General features: G+C 37.8%; 1 protein-coding gene across 1 annotated transcript; it reads left to right on the forward strand.

The window, feature by feature from the left end:
• The first annotated feature begins 1474 nt into the window (after positions 1-1474).
• On the forward strand, positions 1475-16409 carry ahr1a (aryl hydrocarbon receptor 1a). Its single transcript, XM_057340768.1, has 10 exons — positions 1475-1975; positions 2712-2899; positions 9180-9262; positions 9456-9545; positions 10290-10413; positions 10854-10984; positions 12293-12495; positions 12804-12913; positions 13559-13700; positions 14213-16409. The coding sequence occupies exons 1-10, from the start codon at positions 1920-1922 to the stop codon at positions 15498-15500; spliced, it is 2415 nt and encodes an 804-aa protein (XP_057196751.1). The 5' UTR covers positions 1475-1919; the 3' UTR covers positions 15501-16409.

Consider the following 16409-nt stretch of genomic DNA (forward strand, 5'->3'; position numbering starts at 1 on the left):
ACTTCACATCAGCAGTCATAAAAAGTTTTAAAGAAATCTGTCTAGCTTATTGCACAGATGCCATACGAATATGTGCAAGCTTTTCATTACTACCAAAACATTTAGCCTTTCTCTTTTGCCTGCAGGGGAAAATGACAATAAAATGTTACTGAAATATATGAGATTTGTGTAAATGTGTCTGAACATTAGGGCCCGGTTTCACAGACACGGCTTAGTTTAAGCCTTAGTTGAATTAAGATATTTATGTCGCTTTTATAAAATGCCTTAGAAGAATACATTACTGGTGTGCATCTCGAGACAAAACAATGGCACTGATATATTTTAAGATATTACTGGGCAAGTTTTATTTAGTTAAGACAGGTCGCACATTCATTGTAGTCTGGGACTAGCCTTAAGCCTTGTCTGTGAAACCGGGCCTAGAAGTCTGTATTTTGTTGTGGATGACCATATGTTTTAACTCCCACAAATCCTATTGTACAGTTAAGGAGATTTGTTAACTAAAGGCCTTTAACACTTTTGTTATCATGACTTACTGCACAGGATTAGAATAGGTTGCATTTTTTTTTAAAAGAACCCCAAAAAAGATGTACAGTTGCTGTCCAAGTTCATATACAGTATATAAATTATAGGAAAAAACAAACATGCTTAAGACAAGAAAGACAGGATCTTGTCACATCAATTACAGTTGGTAATAAATATTTGTCTTTGAGTTCATAACTTGTAGAATTTTTTTTAGAAAAATAAGGGTTTTAAATAACAAATAATGTACAATGTCCGAATAAAAAAGCTTTTTGGTTTTAAGCCAATTACTGTGATAAGCTTTTCCAAACAACCATCTTTAACTGGTGATTTGGGGTGTTAAGGGGGTTGTGTCTGCCACCCTCAAGTAAGAAAAAATGCACATTGAGAAGAGAGGTTTTTTAAAGAGGAGACAAACAAAACTTTGCATCATATACATGCACGTGCATTTTGCGAAAAAAATATAATAAATCAATAAATAGAAAAAAAACTGTATTAAATATTAAATGTGCTCTTTGTAAACATTGGTTAAATATAAATGACTACAAACTGTTATGTGTTAGCCTATATCAACATGCAGATATAAAATAAATCAAAGGCCTACAGTAGCCTATATAGAGCCCTAACAAATTTGTTGTTGCTATAATAAAACTGCTATCTTTGTATTATATTATTACTGCTATTAGCCATCATCAATCAAACAAACAAACACACTGAATTCTGAACGCTTCTCACATTGTATAATGAAGATCTCATTTCGATTTATTATGGTTTCACTCTATAGCAACTGTAATTGTTGTAATTATGATATTTTAGTGGTTACCATGATGTGGTTAATAAGGTTTATGGTACAAAATCCACACTGATTCAAATCCACACTGAGAGAAAACCACAGTCTACACGTAGTTCTTCGATTTTAGGAGGTGTTTAGTTTAGCAGGTGGTAAGAGGGCGAGGGAGGGGCTCCGAGTCTGATCCAGACTGTCACTGTTCTGCGCTTTCAAACTTACTACAGCCGTTAACCAGGACTATCTGTTAGTATTAGCATATGACAGCTGATTATAAAACTGTAAAATGCGGTTGAGTGCTAGTTGAGTTTTAGAAAGTTAGACGCGACGCTAATATTAGACTGATAGCTTGTCATCATTGTAGCCTAGCCATGACAGACAGAGATTAAAGACAGAGATGTTTATTTCTCTGTCTCATGACAACCGCTGTGCTTTAACTGTCTCAGTGTGAGTGTTGAGTAAAACAGGTGACTGTTTCCGATTTAAAGAGCGCTGTCGGGAAGTTGTTTATTTACTTGAGTATAAAACTAATCTCTTACCCACGTCAGATTAAGGTTAGCCTGCTAGCAGCGAGCAAAACTACTGTAACCACCAATCTGTCTTTGTGGGAATTATGAGCTCCACTAATGTTTATGCAAGTCGCAAACGGAGGAAACCTGTGCCAAAAAGGTAATGAAACATCATTTTAATAAAGCTTAAAAAAACTAAAGCCGTAATGAAACATCATTTTAATAAAGCTTTAATAAAGCTTAAAAAACGAAAGTCATAATTTGCTTATTGAATATGTATTAATTTTTAACTTTTTAAGCATTAAGATGTTATAGCGCTTTAATTGTTTGCTAAATGTGCAGCTAGACATCAGGCTGTTTCAAAATCTAGTGAGTTGCCCACACTATTTTTGAGTTATACTGAGTTCAGCATTTATTGTTTACATAAACTCCTTTGTTTATATGAATTATATGAACAAGCTGTAGACCTCAGATTGTTTGCACTGATGTCCCGTACGAAAACGAACCATGATTTAACCCTAACCATAGTTGTAGTAAAACCATATAACCATAAAACGACCTCTCCCTCACTAGTAACCATGGTTTTATCATGATATTTGTAGTTAGATTGTGGTAATACAAATGGTAATCAATCTGCCGAAAAACATGGTTACTACACTTTTACTATAATAAAACCATGGTTGATTTTCCTAAGGGCTGTGTCGTATTTTAGCACGACATTAATACATAGCTATATTTTCTATGTATGATCTTTTAGTAAAGAATAAAAAATGAACCTCAATACTCATATCACAAATAGTTTCATCAGGAAGTAAAAACATTTCAAACTAATGTGGCTGTCCTATTATACTCTAATCTAACATTTACAGTAAAGCCAAATTCATTGTCTTTTGTAGTGTGCAGCAGCCTCCCTCTGAAAGTGTCAAAACAAATCCTTCCAAACGCCATCGGGACCGCTTGAATGGAGAGTTGGAGAGGTTGGCCAACGAGCTTCCCTTCCCGCAAGAGGTCATATCTAAGCTGGACAAACTCACCGTACTGAGGCTAAGTGTGAGCTATCTGCGGGCCAAAAGTCACTTTAATGGTAATACATGATACAGTATATCCCCTCAAAGATACATTGTCACACCTTGAAAGCTGAACACCTTTTGTGTGTATTCCAGTGAGTGGATGCACAAATCAATAAAATCTAAGAGATTAAAGTGCATTATATACAGAAAAAAATGTGTCTTCTGTGAACTTATATTCAAGAACACTTTAAAAGCCACCTCCTCTCCATGAGCAACACTTTTCCTCCCTTGTGAATGGATTATAGATCATTTTTAAGTGGTTATAAACAAAACTAGCCTAAAACCTTAAACAACCTCAATATTTACGTGGCGGTTTCCACCTACGAGGGCCAGACACATCTCAGTGCTGTTTACAGTGTGATAGACTCAATGAGACAGAGGAGGGGGGAATTAAAAAAAAAACAGGATGTCACTTGGCTGTGTGAGATCCTGCGGAAAGTTAAATAGAAATTTGTAATCATATGCTTTCCCTTTCAAAGGAAACCCGAGCAACACGGCAACAATAGCACTTTTATTTCAAAGGTCAGAGGTTTTAGTTTGATTGGATAAATGCTAATTATGTCAACGTTAATTAAAACAGGTTGCTTAAGTATTAGTAGAATGTTGTATAGGACATTATATTCAGCATGCAGAGATCGATGTGACATTCTTTTGTTTGCTGGCTGTGCTCAATAGATTCAGCGCTTATCACAGGACATCCAAGTTGCTCTGCAGTTTTAGCTCAGAATGACCAATAGGAACATGTTTTTGACTGATGAAAATATTAGCTACTCTTTTATTTAGGCTTGGATCATATTGCTTGCACCTGTCCAAATGTTTCATCTTAGCTGTTTTATGCATGAATCACTAAACTGAAGACACTGATTGGGATCAGCTTGACGTGTTATAAGCACAAACTAGGAGTGCATTGCAAGTTTGTTGACACTGTAACAGTGATCCTTGCTCATGTAATTCCATTCGCGAGGTAATGGTCTGATGGTTTTATGATAAGAATTAAATGAGCTTTGTCGAATTTCTCCGGCTGCAATGTTCGAGATTATAAATTATATTAAAAGTTACCAATGCTAAATTTCTACACCACCGATACCGATAGCCGAGTATTCAGAGTGATATCTGCCGATACCGATTAAAAATTTGATTAATATTTCATAACTTCCTGAATGTTATTTATTCATATGACTATTAATATTGAACATCAAATTGGTGATGTTTCTTAACATTTTCTATATACAGAGCACAAATTCATTGAATATTTCGGCCCTGATCATCGGCCGATAGCCAATAGTGTGTAAAATCGCTTTTATTGACCGATACCGATTATTGGCCGATCTGTTCATCTCTATTAAGGCTCCAGATCCACTGAGGCACATTTGCAACCAAGCGCTGGCTGAAAACGGCGGTTGTGGAAGCTTGAACTGCGTTTTTTTTTCAAGCGGAGGCTCGTTGGTTTCTACGGAGCCCGTCTGGTCACCCCTCGGAGAAAAAAAAAAACAAGACCCGCAAATCCGTGGCCACAGTTTTGTAATTCGTTCCCTCAGTTTAAAAATCCGTACTCACAGATTCTAAAACTGTTCCCACAGTTTACAAAACCGTGCTCTCGGATTAATAAACTGTACCCACGAGTTTACAATCTGTGCTCTCGGTTTTGTAAACCGTCCCCTCAGTTTTTGAAATCTGTACCCACAAATTCATAATCTGTGCCCACGCTTTCGCAATCCGTTTGCACAGTTTTGCAAACTGTAGCCTACTCGCGGAATTGAAGCCTCTGTCTGTCAACAGAACAAGCTCCTACAGGAACATTAACGAATATTGTATACTGTTTTATTTTATTTTAGATTATATTATAAATTGTCTTAATGTGTTTACACACGCATGCGTGGCGCGGATAAAGCCGCGTTTCACTAGCATAAAGTTGGTTTGACATTAAACGTTCGATATTCGTGAATTTAGGGACCGTCTCTAAAGTTACATACACATTATAATACATGTTTCCAACTTCAATGGCATTTAAAGGGAATGACTTATACTCACAAGACTAACTGTACAGTGTTCATGTGTGTGTCAGATAGAATGCACACCTTTTAGATTATTGATATGTATTAAAATAAACCGTCAAATCACATGCCTATGTGTATAATGGTCTCATAAACAAATATACCATTATTTAAGGCTCAATATACGTATAGGAATATGTGCATATTATTTGATGGTTTATTTTAATACTCAATAATCTAAAAGTTGTGCATAATAGCTGACACACACATGAACACTGTACAGTTAGTTTTGTGGCTATAAATCATTCCCTTTAAATGCTTGGAAGTTGGAAAAAGGTATTTTAATGTGTATGTACCTTTAGAAATGGTCCCTAAATTCACGAATATCGAACGTTTAATGTCAAACCAACTTTATGCCAGTGAAACGTGGCAATGAACGCATGCTTTATATGCGCCACGCGCTCGTGTGTAAACACATTAAGACAATTTATAATATCATCTAAAATAAAACAATATACAATATTCGTTAATGTTCCTGTAGGAGCTTGTTCTGTTTTTTTTCGGATTGCGAAAGCGAGGGCACAGATTATGAATTTGTGGGTACAGATTTCAAAAACTGAGGGGACGGTTTACAAAACCAAGAGCACGGATTGGAAACTCGTGGGTACAGTTTATTAATCCGAGAGCACGGTTTTGTAAACTGTGGGAACAGTTTTAGAATCTGTGAGTACGGATTTTTAAACTGAGGGAACGAATTACAAAACTGTGGCCACGGATTTGCGGATCTTGTTTTTTTCTCTCCAAGGGGTGACCAGACGGGCTCCGTAGGTTTCTATGATACGCTGAGCGTGAAAAAAACGCTTTACGCCAGCAGAAACGCCTCGGTGGACACAGCCCCCAAAAGTGTATTCAGTATGTTTATTAGTCAAAAGTGTGATATGGTGCAGACCTAACAGCAATGCATTGAAGGCTTAGTCCTTTCAGGGTGTAAATTGCACGCCGTAAAGGGATATTTCACCTCAAAATGAAAATTCAGTCATCATTTACTCACCCTTAGATTGTTCCAAACCTGTATAAATTTCTTTGTTTTGCTAAACACACAGGAAGAAATTTGGAAGAATGTCGGATCTTACCCACCATTTACTGCCATAGTAGGGACAATAAATACTTTGAGAGTCAATGGGGGGTGAGATTTGACAATCTTCCAGATGTCTTCAAAAATGTATACAGGTTTGGAACAATCTGACGGTGAAAAAATGATGACAGAATTTTCATTTTTGGGTGAAGTGTCACTTTAATAATTAGCCTTCTTTATGAAATAATTAGGGCTGTCAAACGATGAATCGCATCCAAAATAAAATTTTGTGTTTACATAATATATCTGTAAATATACAGTGGCTTGCAAAAGTATTCAACCCCCTTCATTTTATTCACATTTTGTTATGCTGCTGCCTTATCTTAAACTACTTTAAATGATTATTTTTTTACATTAATCTACACTCCATGCACAATAATGACAAAACAAAAAACTGATTTTTGACAGCTTTGCAAATTTATTAAAAATAAAAAACAAAAATAAGTACATTGCATAAGTATTCATACCCTTTTCTGGGACACTTGAAATTTTGCTCAGAAGCATTAGTTTTGCTTGTTGATGTTTATACACTTCGAGTGGAGTTAACCTGTGCCAAATTCAATTGAATAAGTATGATTTGGAGCGGCACATACCTCTCTATAAAGGGTGCAACAGCTGAAAATGCATATCAAAGTAAAAACCAAGACATGAGGTCAAAAGAACTGCCAGTAGAGCTCTGAGACAGGATTGTATCAAGGCACAGATCTGGGGAAGACTTCTGAAAAAATCTGCTGTATTGAAGGTTCACAGAAGCATGTAGCCTCCATTTATCCTCAATGAAAGAGGTTTGGAACCACCAGATCTCTTACTTGAGCTGACCTCCTGTCCAAACTGAGCCATCGATGGAGAAGGGTCTTGGTTAGAGCGGTGACCAAGAAGCTGATGATTACTCTGGTTGAGCTCCATGATCATATATGGAGATGGGAGAAACTTACAGAAGGACAAACATCACTGCAACACTCCACCAATCTGGGCTTTATGGCTTAGTGGCCAGACTCAAACCTTTGCTCAGTGAAGACACATGGAAACTTGAAATATGCAAAAACATACTTCAACGAATCTTTCAAACTGTCAGAAACAAGATATTCTGGTCTGATGAATCTCAGATTCATGCATCATGTCTGGAGAAAAACAAGCACTGCTCAACACCTGTACAATACCGTCTTAACAGTAAAGTGTAGTGGAAACAGCATCATGATGTGGGGGTGTTTTTCAGCTTCAGGGACTGTACACAAAATACGGAGATAATGATCATGAAAACCTAGCCCAGAACATTCAGAACCTCGGACAGGGCAGAAGGTTCATTCTCCAACATGACAATGATCCTAAGCACACAACTAAAACAATGCAAGAGTGGCTTATGGACAACTCTGTCTATGTCCTTGAGTGGCCCAGCTAGTGCTTGAACCCAACTGAACATCTCTGTAGAAACCTGAAAATGTCTGTCTACTGATGATCTCCATCCAACCTGACAGAGTTTGAAAGGATCTGAGGAGAAGAATGACAGAAAATTGCCAAATGCAGATGTGTAAAGCTTTTCACATCATACCCAAAAAGATTTGAGTCTGTAAAGGCGCTATAACCATTTTCTGAGTTGAGGGTATGAATACTTATGCAATGTACTTATTTTTGTTTTTTATTTTTAATAAATTTGCAAAGCTGTCAAAAATCAGTTTTTTGTTTTGTCATTATTGTGCATGGAGTGTAGATTAATGTAAAAAAATAATCATTTAAAGTAGTTTAAGATAAGGCAGCAGCATAACAAAATGTGAATAAAATGAAGGGGGTTGAATACTTTTGCAAGCCACTGTATTTGTGTACTGTGCGTATTAATTTGGTATTTATAAAAACATACAGATACATGCATGTATTTAAGAAAAAACTATATATAAAAATTAATAAATGTTTATATATAATTCCAATTATTGGTAAATATAAATAAATACATCTAAAAGTATTTACATGTAGATGTATGATTTTGTGTTTATAAATACAAAATTAATATGCACAGTACACAGACATTAATAATGTAAACACAAACTTTTATTCTGGATGCGATTACTCAACGATTAATCGTTTAACAGCCTTAGAAATAATATTTTGGTATGAATAACAAATTTCCTTTGTAACATCAGTTATAGAATAGGCTGCTGTGGCTGTGCAGGCAGTGTATGCAGGTGCTCTTTACCATTATACTCTGTTAAGGGTGCAGTTGCGCGCCCGAATTGAAATGTATAAAGGCAACAATTCAACTTTTTTAGGGAAGCGACTTAACAAAAATATCCAGGGAAGTTACTCAATCAATATTCAGGAAATTGTGCAACCTTTGTCTTATTCATGTAAAAAGGCAGGAATAGTGGCTGGAACAATGTGGCAATGAACTGGCGTTTTGCAGAACCGGTATGCTTTTTCGAGCATACCGGAGTGTTGGGTGTGGTCAGGTGGTCAACATTGAAGGGATCTTAAAGCCATAATGGATTGCATGAGAAACAGGCTAAGCAGGAGTGGTACGTACTGCTCTGGTTTCCTCCCAAGGCAGTATGGAGACCTGCTGATTGTTTGGTTCGCAATTACCCAGACTCTCTGGAGGCCGGTGCTGGGGGAAGAGGTCTGGGTTTGCGTGAGTAATCGAGACAGACTCATTGACCTCTTAACTTCTTTAAAATGAGTTACAAAACTTGTTTGATAGTAACTGGCTCCAGGAGCAAATTTTGACCCAAGTCACTGTATAATGTCAAGCTTTGATGTGAACCATTGTGCACAAGGGGGAAGACGTTGCATAAGAAAAAACACTTGCACTTAAAAAGAAATGAAAATGAGTTAGTTAATTTACTGTATGTCAGACTGATGTGTGTTCTGACCTCTCATTGCCCTTGTACTGTATGTTATAACCACTCCATGAGCAAACATTTCATGTGAGTTGTGCCAAGCACAAGTGGTTTTCCATTGTTATACAACCAGGCATTCAAATTTTCTTTCAGTTTTGGATATGTCTGATGCCAATAGCCATGGTTTTAGGTTACGAATGTTAGAAACATTGTGTCTGATCAACAGCTCCAAGTCATTACATATTATGGTTCTTGGTTCCTCATCATCCGTCTGTTAAAGAATAGCTAATAACTGTTGTGCAGAGTCAGTTGCTTGAATGTCTGTTTGCTGTTACAGTGACCCTGAACTCAAAGAGCTCCAGCCAGCCAACAAACAACACCAAAGTTCAGGAGCTGCCGGAAGGAGAGCTCTTGCTACAGGTGAGGTTCTCATACACGTCCTGTAAAACATTAACATTTCTATTAAACAAAATAGATCAGCAAATTTACAAATAATAGATCCACACATTTACAGAACAGATTAACAAATCTACAAAAAAAGATCAGATACAAAATTAAAATGCTTAAATCCTAAAAAGACTAAAGACTATAACTGCCACTTCTCCTTTCATAGGTTATAAATGGCTTTGTGTTGGCGGTCACCTCAAGTGGCACAATCTTCTACACTTCCTCCACCGTTGCGGACTACTTGGGGTTTCATCAGGTTTGTTTTGCTTTGTGCACATAGTAAATATTACAGGGTTAGGAAGGAATTGCAGGCCCAAGGGTTTATACAATTGGGCAATTCCATGCAAATGTTAACCTTAAGATGAAAAAAAATCAAAGGTTTTCAGCATACTGATAGGTCAGATGTCAATATTTGGTGGTTTAAATACCCATGTGAAGTCACTCTTAAAGCATTATTGTCCAGGTAAGCAAATAGTCACATCCATAACCGTCCATATTCCTCATAAATGGGCACATGAAAATTAATAAAAATATAGCAACTATTTTATGTTCTATAAAGAGCCATTTCTTCTGGTTTGCACATTTTAATTCACAGAATCATACAAAGTAAGTTTCATAAAAAAAAAAACATTAAGTCACATCCATAACGCATAAAATTTTCTCTCTTTTAAAATAGAAAGCTTATATTTTTCTGATGTCTGGTCTGTATCAACACGGGCTTAGTAAAATAAACTGAAGATTTAATATATTGGTAATAAATGTATCCTAGAGAATGTATATTTCAAGTTTTGACTGAAAATGTCACATCCATAACATTGGAATTGCCAAATTGCGGCTCTGAACCATCCTAATGTATTAAAACAGAGTCTGAACAGATTTGAATGAAAACACATCATTTTGTGTGCTTATGACTTTAGAATTATGAGGATGTATTTCACCATTTAGTTAAATCATCAGTTGACGTACAGAATAAGATCTCTTGAATGTGTTTGGCTTGCAGTCGGATCTAATCCATCAGAGTGTTTATGAGCTTGTTCACACTGAAGACCGGGCTGAGTTTCAGAAACAGCTCCACTGGGCGCTCAACCCCAGCTGCACCCCAGACGCTGGACAGCTAGTACAAGGTAAACAACAAGTGTACATCTCTCTAGACCGGTCATTATAGATTTGGCCATAGAAAACTGACAGTTGAAGGGATTTACAGTTGTATCATAGAAGTACTGCACATTTTTATAAAGTTTGATACCTTTTCTACTGTACCATGTACACTTGCTCCACCCAACTCCAGCCTCTGACAGCTTGCGTTTAAGAGCTGTGCCAGTTCGTTCTGCTTTTAGAATGGGTTATTTACTTTTTTCCAACCCATGAGTTTTCATTAGAGTTCTAACGCTTGGCAGTTTGAAAGAACACTCACTGTCTGAACTTTACACGACAGCTGTGACAGACCGTATACACACTTATTATTCAATGTTTACCATTACATAATCTTATATAATTTTATATTGAATTAGGCTAAGGCTTTTTTATATACAAGCTAAAATGTACTCTGCTTTGTTTTGCCAAGTTTCCCATGATGCACCACTGCCTCAGATGCACTACAGTCCAGAGCAGTTACCACCAGAGAACTCCACGTTCCTTGAGCGAAATTTTGTTTGCAGGCTAAGATGTCTCCTGGATAGCTCTTCTGGGTTTCTTGTGAGTTGAGAAAACTTTGAATTGCACATTTTACTTATACATTCCTGATAGTTTTACATTTTACATTATTCCTTCGGCAAAGCTTATATTGTAGGTTTACTGTGATATGATACGAGATGCAAAAAATTCGTAAATTTTAAATATCTTAAAAATCTTAAAGGCCCAAAGTATAATTTTTTGAAGGATCTACTGACAGAAATGCAATATAATATACATAACTATGTCTTCAGAGGAATATAAAGGCTTACATAATGAAGCGTTATGTTTTTATTATCTTCGAATGAGCTAATTCTATCTACAGACACCGTGGGTCCCCTTACATGGAATCCGCCATGTTGTTTCTACAGTAGCCCTAAACAGACAAACTGCTCTACAGAGCGCGTTTCGTAAATACATTATCACCTGCGGCAAAGAAGTGAAACGTGACGAGATGTTTGTCCTGTGTCAGCCACCTTAGTGCTTTGAGCCGTTGGTTACAATTCGCAACCTCACTGCTACATGCCGCTAAATTTCATACACTGGGCCTTTAAATGTATTCAAAATAAATGTTTATGAACAGAAAAACACACCTGACTGACAAATGAAATGATCTCCAAAGTTTAAATGGGGCCAGTACATTGAAGCTGTATTAATTTTAGAAAATTGTGGAGAACAACACTAAGGGTTTCAAAATGTTTCTCGCCTTGCAAACCCTGTAATTAAAAGTACTTTTGTTGTAAATACCCTGTATTTTACACTGGTCTTTTGAGGAAAGCAAATGATAATGTAATAATCCTGACTGAAGCCTGAAAATACAGAACATTCATCACATAACAAAAGATACTTTTGGTAGCGTTGTTTGGATTAATATTAAGTCTGCGGCTGCACAACTTTAAGGACACGTCTGCAATAATGTTGAGATCATTCCTGAGTCAGTCCTTGTTTGCTTGAGTTCATCCGTGGTTCATGACATCCACACAGGTTGGTGCAATGAGTCAGTCAATGAGCCCATTCAGATGTTCCTCGGCTAAATGTCTCTGCTAAATAAATTCTGTACTCAAAGCTTTTTCAAATAGGATTAAGCATTATGACATTACCCTAGTGTTGAGATTACCAATTAGCACTTAAATGAAATCACCTTTAAAAGTATATAATTGCACTCTTTTGTATATCACGCATCAATACTTTCAATGGTAGGTAAAGTTCACTCTTTTGGGTTCAGTGATAGGTCATTGTCTTAATAGGAAATGCTCTATAATCTTCTGCTTGGGGTGCGGTGTTGATCATGTGATCACCATGTTGTCTTCCTCATGCCTTATTTTTACACAGGCCGTGAACTTTCAGGGGCGGATGAAGTTCCTGTATGGTCAGAGTGAGAAGACAGCCGATGGAAAACCCATCCCTTCTCAGCTGGCCCTGTTTGCTCTGGTCTGCCCTGTTCGGCCACCTTCCATACTGGAGATCGGCTTCAAAAGCTTCATGTTCAGAACCAAACACAAGCTGGATTTCACGCCCACTGCATGTGATGCAAAGTAAGACACATAAACAGAGCTACAATCACAAGTTTGAATTTGATTTGAATGCTGGTTTTGCTTGTTCTCGGTGTTGCTTTTTCTGGCTTTATTGGCAAATATATTTTTTTGGTAATTATTTAGTAATATGAGAGAACACCATTGTAATCTGAACCGTAACTAGTTCACCACATATTAAAATGCATACAAATTTGTCTGGGAAATGAGGAATTTGTTTGTCCTTTTGTAAACAGTAACTGGTTTGGATGCTTCAAGCAACAGCATCTCATTTCACTGTCAAAGCTGCGTGTTCTTTGGCTTCTTTACAGAGGGGAGATTGTTCTGGGCTACACAGAGGCAGAGCTGTGCTACCGTGGCTCAGGTTATCAGTTCATTCATGCGGCTGACATGCTGTATTGCGCCGAGAACCACATGCGCAGTAAGACTTTTTTTATTGTGTTATAAAGACACTACACCACAACACACAGCTAGCTTTGTAACACGGTGGACTCATGTGTCGTGGGTGGGGGGTGGATGGTAATAAAATCATGTTGAGGGACCTGTTCACAGCAAATTTGTTCACAGCATACAAATACAGCATAACAGTTTAACATCATTTTTTCATATTAATTCACCCAAAATGAAAATTCTGTCATCATTTCTTTCTTCTGCAGAACACAAAAGACATTTTGAAGAATGTTGGTAACCGAACAACGGTGGTACCTATTCACTTTTATTGTATGGACACAGTCAATGGGTACCGCTGTTGTTTGGTTCAACATTCTTCAAAATATCTTCTTTTGCATTCTGCAAAGTCATACAGGTTTAAAATGACATGAGGTTGAGTAAATGATGACAGAATTTTCATTTTTGAGTGAACTATCACTTTAACTAATAAATTAAGATTTAATCTCATAAAATGCATTTAATTTAATAAAACTTGTTGTGTCTGGAAAAACAATACATTTCGGCCATTGGTTTTAAGCAGCACTTGGTTTATGTAACAGCTGTGAAGATATTAAAGATCATTTAAGTGCTATTAGTTGCAACATTAATAACAGAATTTCTTGTTCGTCTCCTGCAGTGATGAAGACGGGTGAAAGCGGCTTGACTGTTTTCAGGCTCCTGACTAAATACAATCACTGGCTTTGGGTCCAGGCCAACGCCAGGCTTATCTACAAAAACGGGCAACCAGATTGCATCATCGCCTCTCAGAGAGCGATCACGTACGTCCTTATTCATCTCTGTGTGAAATTTTCTTTCTCTATCCTGTTGAAGCAGATATTGCGCGACCTAGGACACACGGTATCAGTAAATGGTTTCAGAGTCCATTCAGTTTACAAACCTGCATGACTTTCTTTCTTCTGCATAACACAATAGAAGATATTTTGAAGAATGTTGGTAACCAAACAATGGTGGTACCCATTCACTTAAGTATATTGTATAGACACAAAACCAATGCAAGTCAATTGTTTCCACTGGTGTTTGGTTATTAACATCATTAAAAATATCTTCTTTTGTGTTCTGCAGAAGAAAGAAAGTCATGCAGGTTAAAATGATAATAGGGTGATTAAATGATGACAGAACTTTCATTTTTTTGCGGCTTTAGTAATACAAGCAAAACATTTAATTTTTTTGCCATGTTCTGAACGTGTGTGAACTCACATATTACATCCTAGTGGGATCTTCTGTGGAAACAAAATCTTTGTCTGACGTTGAGTCATTTCATCTTCTGTAGGGACGAGGAGGGTGAGGAGAACCTGAGAAAGCGCACTATGATGCTCCCCTTCAGCTTTACCACAGGTGAGGCTGTTCTTTACGAAACGAACCTGCCCAGATCCCTAAGCAACAACACACCTTCTGATCCCAGAGCTCCCGGTGACACCGATCGACCGAAAACTCTAGATCCTGACTCCCTGCTGGGCTCCATGCTGAGGCAAGATGAGTCTATATATGTGTGCCCTGCAGGTTCAGATAAAACATTACCCTCCATACACTGCATAGGGACGAATGATCTGTGTGGCATCTCTCCGAGTGTTCTCTCACCATCTGAGAGCTCTCTATTTAGACGGCAGCCAATCATGAGGTCCGGAGGAGATGACAGCTGTGACATACTGAGCTTCATGGGGAGTTTAGGGATCAGCCCTGATGATCTGAAGCTCCTTCAGCAAGATAAACTGTTCCTTAGCATTGACCTTGATGGTGGCAACAACACAGCGGACCTCACAGACAGGGTCTTGTCTTACGTCCAGCACTCTCTCAGGAATAAGACCGATCGTACACTGTCCAGTGATGTTCGAGGGAACCTGAACCCTACCTTACAGAAGGCACCTCTGTTCTCTTCAGAGGATCAGCGACTATATTCCATAAGTGATTCTCACACAATTTCTCAGGAACAACAGATGTCCTTCATAATGGACACCCAGGGAATACAGGAACATCAAAATAATCCTCACGCATCTCATCCATATGATGGGACGGAAGTCACACAATGTCAGCTTTCACACATAACTGTCCAAAAACAACAGGTTCGGATCATGAACCAGCAGTGCCATACAGCTCTCATGGACAACCAGCAACTTCCAAACCTTCCACCTCTTCAGGTGCGCAACGCTTTCGGAAATGCTCAGGTTTGTAAAAACATCCCACATGTTCCAGACAGCGACAGCCAGCAGGTTCCTCCTCTCTTCCAGCCAGAGCTTCAGCAGTCTGGATGCTTTTACCTGGAGACGTCTCCTCTAGAAATGAAGAACTCTTACAGAAACCATCTCAACACTGTATCCATCAGTTGCTCCCAGGAGCTCTCCTCACCTTACATTACTGCAGGTGATGCAGACGTGAGTGCATTTACTGCTCAGGACCTCGAAGAGCTGCTTAGCAGCCTGGACGAAGGAGGTATGGACAGGAACGGGCAACTGGGACAGAATGTAGGAATGGGGATCAGAGCGGAATGTAGCGCGACACATCTAGCACAGCATCAGAATAACAGGCCTCATCCCAACCTGTCTTTAGGAGGATACTTGTGACTGCTTAGCTCAAGGTCTGGGTGAAACTTCATACCTGGCAGAGGTGCACCGAGTCTGGATGGTAAGTGATCACATCCAGGAAAACCATTTAAATGCGGGAAAGGCAGAAATTAGGAAAAGCAAGGGTGAAAATGGATGAAAAGGCTCCAAAGGTCAGCTGTTATAAAGATTGAAGATTGAGGATTGGAGTTGTATGTTGTGGCTGGATATGATGACTTAAATGAATGAAGAACCCATTTGTTGAGTGGCTTCCCTGACATGTGATTAAATCTTTCATTGTGCTTTGATAAACGTCTCTTTAAATGATGATTTGAAAAAAAAATTACACAATCGTTTTTCTCAAATTATTTGAATAATTTAATTTTTGGAAAAATATTTTTGTAGTATTTGGCAGCGTTTCGGAATATTCACGGATATTCCCTATGTATGGTGTTTAGCTAGTACTCATGAAGAACCTGTGTACATCCTTCTGGACTGTCATTTGTAAAGTTATTGTTTTCTGATCTTTTGTACTTTTAATGAAGCTGTTAAAGACAATCGGACAAATGTAGCACTTGTAAAGATGTCTGTATAAACAGATTTGATTAAGTGTGGCTTGCAACCAAAGAGAAGATTGGTTCATAGGAAGCACGGACTTTGGCCAAACCGCAAATCAAGCTTTGTTTGGTTTTCTGCTGAAATGTTAAAAAGCACTGTTGATAAATGAGAAATCCAGATTCTGTGTATTTTGTTGGATGACCAAATTTGGACGATCATATTCCTTACTATTTATATAATTCTTCTTGATCAAGCTACTGTTTTTATTTACTGTACAGTATATACTTTATAAAATGCATTTATATATGTGTAGATTGAGCTTGTTTTTCTTATTAGTTTGTAGTTTGTGGGCTCTGTAATTTTTTAATTACT

The sequence above is a fragment of the Triplophysa rosa genome, linkage group LG8, assembly GCF_024868665.1.
Source record: "Triplophysa rosa linkage group LG8, Trosa_1v2, whole genome shotgun sequence".
In the NCBI taxonomy this organism is placed as follows: domain Eukaryota; kingdom Metazoa; phylum Chordata; class Actinopteri; order Cypriniformes; family Nemacheilidae; genus Triplophysa; species Triplophysa rosa.

Excerpts from the sequence above, each read along its gene's own strand:
- ahr1a (XM_057340768.1), top strand. The coding sequence starts at position 1,920 with ATGAGCTCCACTAATGTTTATGCAAGTCGCAAACGGAGGAAACCTGTG. Across the intron at positions 10,985-12,292 it reads ATAGCTCTTCTGGGTTTCTT|GCCGTGAACTTTCAGGGGCG; the intron begins GTGAGTTGAGAA and ends ATTTTTACACAG. Across the intron at positions 13,701-14,212 it reads GCCTCTCAGAGAGCGATCAC|GGACGAGGAGGGTGAGGAGA; the intron begins GTACGTCCTTAT and ends CATCTTCTGTAG.